This window comes from Nicotiana attenuata, chromosome 8 (assembly GCF_001879085.1).
Source record: "Nicotiana attenuata strain UT chromosome 8, NIATTr2, whole genome shotgun sequence".
In the NCBI taxonomy this organism is placed as follows: Eukaryota; Viridiplantae; Streptophyta; class Magnoliopsida; order Solanales; family Solanaceae; genus Nicotiana; species Nicotiana attenuata.
Genome location: NC_031996.1, coordinates 2,830,745 through 2,839,319, shown reverse-complemented (window position 1 = coordinate 2,839,319; position 8,575 = coordinate 2,830,745). Strand labels below are relative to the sequence as shown.

General features: G+C 32.8%; 1 protein-coding gene across 1 annotated transcript; it reads right to left on the bottom strand.

Annotated features, from left to right (window-relative positions):
- LOC109230743 lies at window positions 770–1,817 on the bottom strand. The gene has a single exon (XM_019396154.1). It carries the CDS (start codon window positions 1,661–1,663, stop codon window positions 1,178–1,180), a length of 486 nt encoding a protein of 161 aa, XP_019251699.1. The 5' UTR covers window positions 1,664–1,817; the 3' UTR covers window positions 770–1,177.

Genomic DNA, 8,575 nt, shown 5'->3' with positions numbered 1-8,575 from the left:
ATACAAGGAGTGTCGTCTGAAAATATTTTGTGTAACTATGTAATTTTTTACAAGTATATATACTACATATTGACATTCTTTGACTTTTTCGTAGGTTTACTTCTTTAAACTCTCTGAGTGAAAATCCTGATTCGCCACTGATCGTCCAACCTTATATATATAAATCTTAGAAATTAAACATGTAATAATAAAATTTAAACTCAAACGGATGAAGTTCAAATCTTAAATTTATGTATATTTATATATTTGCCACACTAAAATTTACTTTCAAGTACTCGATTTACTCCTAGGTCAAGATATACAACCCACACTACATACGAAGTGTCGTGACAAATATATAACTAACCAATATAAGTGAAGTTTTTCACTTTATTAATTTTAATAAGTGAAATTGATATGAATATATAACTAATTCCAAAACCACAATAAGATATTCTTATTGCCTTCTAATTGGTATTACGCGTATTTGTTCGACATACTCAATCAAAAATTACTCAAACTACTAATTTGACATTTTGGTCACTGAAATATTCTAAGAAATAGTTGTACAATTCCTGCATGTTCATCATCAGCTTCCATTATCATTCTAATAACCAAAATTTATTATTCCTAAATTGGAGTGTAAGGGGTGGATTTGTAATTTAGTTCTATAAACTAACTGGACAATGACCCCACCGGTCATTGACCTAATTAGGCCATTACTCTTTTTCTCCCATTTCTAAAATCTAAACAAAAAACAACCATATTCCCACCAAGGCCATTTAAATAGGAAAAAACTTTACTTTTTGTTGCATTTACTTTTCAGCGGCTATTCAGTTCAACTTTTCACTTTCAAACTGATGGAAATACAGAGACAATACTATTACAACTGGCATATGTGGCATTTATTCAACGTCCCAAATTAAAGTAGTACTATAGGCATCAAAATAACTAAAAATAAGAATTAATTTTCTGTTCTTTTTTTCGGCTTCATTTCCTCTCAAAATTTTGAAAAACGTTAGAATTACAATAACTCGGTAACCGCTTCACCATCTCAAAAATAGGGAGAAAAAAGTGGAAAATAAAATAAAATGAAAAAAGAAAAAGCAAAACGTCTCGAGGAAGTTTTGAAATTGAAAAAAATAGGTAGTAGTAGTAGTAGTAATTTCTCATCTGTTAGATCGATCATCGATCAAAATTAATCCTGAAACCCGGTTTTTTCAAAAATAGCATTTCTGACTCTACTCAGATCTCTGCCTTTGAGAGTCCTACCAACACCTTCGTGCACCGAGAAGGAGGCGATTCTAGTCCTCGCTAACTGCCTCGCCAAAAACTCGTGCGGCGGAATCCGATTCTCACCGTCATCGCCGTCAAAATCATCGTCGCTGTCACTTCTCCGATTCTCTCTGTACTCATCCTTCAGTATTTTCGACCAATCCGGCACGTTTACCGGCAAGGAAGACGCCGTTACTCCACCACTGGTTCGGTCACTTTTTGATACAGATTGCTTCCGAGAAATTCTCGAACTCGGCTTATGAAACTCCGGCGACGATGAACGACCCGACGAGTTCCACACATCGGATTCGTCAAGCTCAAACATCGTGTCTGAAGTTACCGAAATGTCCCTGTCGTTTGATAGGAACCTGTAGTTCGCCCTTGCGAAATAGCTTTTTGATGCCGCCATTGATTGTATGCTCTCTCTGTTTTGCTTCAGTTCTTAAGAATGCATATGTATTGCGTGAAAACTGTTTTTTTCTCTTTTCTTTTCGTCTATTTCTCTCAGAAAAATAGAAATAGATTTGGGCTTACTGGTGAAAGGAGTTTGATGTGCTTTATATAAAGGGTTTAATGGATAAGGTTCTCTCCCTAAAGTCCAAATTGTCCTTCCTTCTTCCCTCTTCTCTCTCCTTTCTCAAATTTTCTCTGCAACTTCTTTTTGTGAAAATATATTTATGCCCCTGTTGATATTTGGAAGTCATTGTCCACCTTAATTATTCTTTTATCGTAATTAAAATAATAAAAGGAAAATTTTTTTGAACTTCGGAAAATAAAGGTCATAATGTCAATATATTTGAACTGTGACTTGTACTATAGTGTTGCTTGAATTACGACATCTTAAATTCAATCCATTACTAATTGCAAATTGAAGTGTTGACGAACTCTCTTTTTTTCTGCGTGATTTTGTTTTTTCTAATATTTTTTCATCTAAAAATACTTGTGAATTATTGTAGGAGCACATTGTTTTTTAACTTATTTCTATAAAAAGGAAAAAGATTTTAAATAAAGGAGGACATATTGTTTATAATTTCAAATTTCACACCTAAATATTATCAGGACAATAATTTTTTTTACTCACCGCCTATTATTATAGGCGAATCAAATATTTTAATTTTATAAATTCAAGATTTCTGATTCAACTATTGAATCCATCATTTTGAGTTATGAGTTCATAGCTCAATTTTTTTAATAATTTTAATGAATTTTATATTAGATATTCAAGTCTAGAATAAAAGTTATGGGTTGAATTGAACCTAGAGCGAAACTTTTGGATTTGCCCCTGCATACTACTCTTTCCGATTCATTTATGCCATATATTTTTTGTTAATATTTAAATAGAAAGACATATTTTTAAAACTACTACTATCAATTAACAGAAAGATTTCGATTAAAAATAAAACAAATTAATAAAAAAAATTGTAGTCACATCAATTTGAATAAAAGGAGCTAAAAGAATCATTTTGACTTTCTATTAAGCAGATCCTTGATATCAAGAATTAGTGATAATTATTCCAATTACTTTTAATTAAAAAAAATTCCATACACACCAGAGTAATAGCATGTTTGATCAAGCATATTTTTGGGCCAAATGTGTTTTTTTTCTTTAAAATTGAGTTATTTGGTTAAGCTTTTGGAAGGAAAAAAAGTAGTTTCTCCTCAAAAAATACTTTTGAGAAAAATATATTTAGAAACAGTTTTTAAAAGTGTGACCGAATACTAATTACTGCACAGAAATGCTTTTTAAATTAATTAATCAAACACAAATTATTTCTCATCAAAAGTAATTTTGAGTAAAAAACACTTTTAAAAATAAACTGGTTTTTGCCGCTTACCAGAACAAGCTATAAATCGCTCAAATAACAAAAAAAATTTATTTTGTATATCACACAACTGACACTAGTTGTGTGAGACCTTTTTTTGTCATACAACTTTATGTGTCCCAGAATTTTATGGTCAAAATGTATAAGACATGCGTCCACAAATATATAAAATAAAAAAAGATCTCATATAAAGCACAAATAAAATCACTCCTCAATAACCGTGTTGATGGTCGTACGCTGTTCTCCTCTTTACCAGAAGCCACGTGTCCAGCGGGAAACAGTAGGGCACGAGTAAGTTTCCTGGACAACGACAAAAATAAGGCAAAGGGGCATTTGGGGAATAACGATTTGTCTCTTAGTAAGTAAAGAACACCCCAACTAAAGAGGGCTTTCAAAACTTTTGTCGCGACTTGTAGCCGGGGGGTCGATTCACCTGGTGCTGGTCCCTAGTTTAGCCATTCAAGATGATCGAACACGTGTCTCTGATCTTTTGGCAGATTGCCACGTGGCTTCACGAACGTCAACAAACTATAGGGGCGTGGGGCACGTGAAGTGGGACCTACTAAACTTTGTTTGGATTGAGTGTTGGGAGTTTATGCCAGCTCATTCTTGGCTTGCTTCTGTCCTCTACATCGCGGCAATCGAAAATTCTCGCGATATTTCATTTTTGTATTTATTTTTTTCATCATTTGGACTTATCCTCTCTTTTTTATGATACTCCCTTCGTTCCAATTTGTGTGAATCTTTTTGACTGGGCATGGAATTTAAGAAAAAAAGACTTTTAGAATTTGTGATTCTGAACAAGTCAGAAAGATGCCCAGAGTATTTGTGTGGTTATAAAAATTTTTTATTATGGGTAAAATGAAAAGTTCAAGTTAAATTGTTATCAAATTTAGAAAGAAATCATTTTTTTTGGACGGACCAAATAATAAATAAATTCACATAAATTAGAGGGAGTAGAATTTATCGCTGAAAAAAAAAATGTGCGAAGAATAAACTGAAATTCGGGTATTTTACATAGGCGTTTGGTTTGTATTTTGTAATGAGTTTGGTTGAACGTTGAACTGAATGGCATCATGCTTTTGTTGTGATAATGATATATATTTGAAAAAGCTAATCAATTTTTTTTTTTTTTAGGAAGAACGAAGAAGGATATAAAAAGGTGAAGTATATATTTTAAAAATATCCCAAGTTGTACTTTGCAACAAAAAAAAGGTCGATGTGAAATATCTGCCACATGCTTCTTTGTTATGAAACTATTATATTGTAGATGTCTATTTATTACTTCGCTATAGATAAATTTTTTAAAGAAGATTATTTATTTCGTATTTTGTTGAAGTTTATCTAAAAGCAGCTGATGCAGGCAGGTTGCAAGCAACTCAATGAAATGATTTGCAGCAGCTTTTTATTAAACATGTAGGTTGCGAGCAGCTCATGCAGACAGCTTACAAGCAGATCAAGAAAAGCCTCGCAACTTCTTTCTTTCTTCTATAAATAGAGGAGTTTTCAGTTCATTATGTATATCCGTTTGAAATTGAATAATATATCAATCTCTCTCTACACTTGTCTTCAGTTGATGAAACATATTCACCTGTTATGAATGCCATAACATTTCGTATCTCATTAGTTTAGCCATACATGTAAGGCTTGAAATACATCTAATGGATGTAGTTAGATCTTATCTGTACGGTTCACTTGATAATGAAATTTATATGAAAATCCCTGAAGGATTTAAAATGCCTGAAGCAATTTCAAAATCTCGAGAAATGTATTTAATCATATTACCTTTGTACAGTTTAAAGCAATCTGGGCGCATGTGATATAATCGCCTTAGTGAATATTTGCTGAAAGAAGGTTACACAAATGATATTATTTGTCCATGTATTTTTATAAAGAAAATGACATCTGAATTTGTTATACTTGTTGTTTATGTAAATCTTGTTGGAACTACAGAAGAGCTCCAAAAGGCAATTGAATATCTTAAGAAGAATTTGGGATGAAAAATCTTGGAAAGACAAAATTTTGTCTTGGTCTGCAAATTGAACATTTAACAGACATGTTCTTTATCCATCAATCTACCTACGCATAAAGGGTCTTAAAACGCTTTTACATGGATAAACCCATCAAGTACACCAATAATTGTTCGATCACTTGAAGTGAATAAGGACTCGTTCGGACCTCCAGAAGAGGATGAGGAACTCCTTGGTCCTGAAATACCTTATCTCAATGCAATTGGTGCACTTATGTATCTTGCTAATGCTACAAAGCCTGACATAGTATTTTCTGTTAATTTACTAGCAAGATATAGCTCTTCTCCTACACGGAGACATTGGAACGGGATTAAACATTGTGATATTTAAAGGGAACTCTTGATATGGGTTCGTTTTATGCTAACAAAGGTAGTGCAGATCTTGTTGGTTATGCAGATGCAGGTTATTTATCTCATCCTCATAAAGCTCGATCTCAAGCCGGGTACATGTTTACATGTGGAGGTATTGTCATATCATGTCGCTCCACAAAATAATCTATTGTTGTTACTTCTTCGAATCATGCTAAGATAATAGCTATTCATGAAGCAAGTAGCAAATGCGTATGGTTGAAATCAATGATTTTATTCGAGAAAAATGTGATTTGAAATATGATAAAAGATCCACGATTTTATACGAAGATAATGTTGCATGCATAGCCCAATTGAAGGGAAGATTTATAAAAGGAGATAGAACGAAGCGCATTTCACCAAAATTATTCTACACACATGATCTTCAGAAAATAGTGACATTGATGTGCAACAAATTCGTTCAAGTGACAATCCGGCAGATTTATTCACTAAATCTTTGCCAACTTCAACTTTTGAGAAGATGGTATACAAGATTAAAATGCGAAGACTCAAATACTTGAAACAAGGTTTCATCAGGGGAGTGAAATACGCGTTGTACTCTTTTTTCCTTACTAAGGTTTTTCCCATGAGGTTTTTCTTGTAAGGTTTTTAATGAGGCAGCTAGAAATGCGTATTACATATGTGTACTCTTTTTCCTTCACTAGGATTTTTTCCAGTGGGTTTTTTCTAGTAAGATTTTAACGAGGCACATTATCTTTTAATGAACATCCAAGAGGGAGTGTTATGAAACTATTATATTGTGGATGTCCATTTATTACTCCGCTATAGATAATCTTACTGAAGAAGATTATCCGTTTAGTACTCTGTTGAAGTTTATCTACAAGCAACTGATGCAGGCAGGTTGCAAGCAACTCAATGAAATGATTTGCAGCAACTTCTTACTAAACAGGCGGGTTGCGAGCAACTCATGCAGACAGCTTACAAGCAGCTCAAGAAAAGCCTCGCTGCTGCTTTCTAAAAGGCCTTGCAGCTGCTTCCCGAAAAGTCTCGCAGCTGCTTCCTTTCTTCTATAAATAGAGGAGTTTTCAGTTCATTATGTACATCAGTTTGAAGTTGAATAATATATCAATCTCTCCCTATACTTGTTTTCAGTTTATTTACTTTACAGTCTTTATTTTATAACACATTTAAATTTTTTATTTCCTATTTCATAATAATCAGGAGGCAATTGTAATATTAATGATACGAATTTATTCGAACTCCAATAATTTTAGTTTAACTCCTTTATATGTGTTAAAATAAAAAAAAATAAGATATAAACCCCAATAATCAAATGTTATGTGATAAAATTTGGATGAAACCCATACATTTTAAGTATTCTAGATTTGCAGCTGCAAACAACTAGCATTTCTTTAAATAAATTCTTTCATAAGGAGGGTGAAATTTGTATACTGTACAAAATTTCTTTACAACTTGAACCATATAAAGTTTCATTTAGTAACCTTTTGATTATCACTATTTAGTTGAATGAATTTTCCGTCTCATTATAAAAAAAATTGATTATTTTCTGTATATTGATAGGTTTTGAGATCGAAACTTTCCTTTATTAATTTCTTCCTTTTTTTTTCTTTTTCTTAAAGGAGATCCAATCTTAATATGCTTTTTCCAATACAAATATATACTTTATATACACTAATGTACATTATCTAGTACAAGCTAAGTTAGTTTATTATACAGATAAAGTACAAGTTGTAGCACTGTTTTATGCCTAATGCCTAGCTAGCTAGTTTTGGATGGCCGATCCAAGAACCAAATTAATTGAAATAATGGCCAATAATGATGCTTTTAAAGAATACATTAATTAAACAGCCGCAAGTAGATAAGCTTTGCTTCACTTTAACAGGCACGTCATTATCTTTAATCACTTCTTTATTCATCACCATAACTAATTTTTGTTTCTTAATAAAGAACACAACTTGTAGGCTTGTTAGCTTTGGGGACCCTAGCTTCTTGTTCAATCATGTTAATTTGCCTTTTGTGGGCTCTTTTAGAAGAATAATTGAACCTTTTTTTCCATATAATAAAGACCTTTGTTGATTTTTGTTCCATCAAAATTTAAATTCATATTAAATTTGGTTGGTTTTCTATTTTCTTTTTGAATGAGGTTGCGAGCTTGAATTGAAGATAACTTGTAGAAGAAATTTTATGAGAGGGGAATATCGAATGCAAGTATGGGTGTCAAACGGGGTAGGTTTGATTTTGGGCGGGTCAATATAGGTTGAGTTAATAAATGAATGAGCAGACAATATAGGCTGAGTTAATAATGGGCTGGTCATTGGGTTGAGATGGGTTGAGTTAAGACGAGCTAAAATTTGGGTTATAGCCCAACCCGCTAACTCTTTCCAATTTTTAATTAATATGTGTTGTTTTCTTACGAATTCTTTAATTATCAAATAAGAATTTTTTTTTCTTTTGTTATGGTCATATATAATATATCAATTTGGGTCAGCCCAACTTTAAATAGGTTGAAATGGGCGGGGTTAAGATGACTAACCAGTAATTTGAACTTTGAACTTGGAGGAGAACAAATTTTCTTTGTATTTGAAAAAAAAAATTAATTAATCGTTCATTTCATTTGGGAGACAGTAACAGACAAGCGAACAAGATAAAGAATCGGGAAAGACCATAAATTAAGGCTTCTAGCTATAAAAAAACGATCTTGACTTTTAAATTTAATGTTTCGATTCCTTTTTTAAAATTTGTGAGTAATTACAAGCTGATTTTTGAGGATTTGGGTATCATATTAACGACTTATTCAACAAATTATTTTAATTTGAAAAAAGTCACTTAGGCTTACGCCTTACAATAAAAACACGCCTCAACACCCGGGCATACGCCCCGAATTGTTGGGTGTACGCCTCTTGAGACTTTCGTCCCCACCACTGCCTCGGGGCATTTTCGGTGGGCCTCGCCCCAAGGCTCGCACCGAAAACGCCTTTTAAAACACTATCTGGGATCAAGCACTAAGCATTCTTAATTTTCTTTTTCAGTTGATTTCTTAGGAGAATGACAAATCTCATTGTGCATAACACATCTAATTGGAAGTGGAACAAAGATGATATGCTTTATTCTTTCATTTGTAGTTGGACTATCCCGGGGC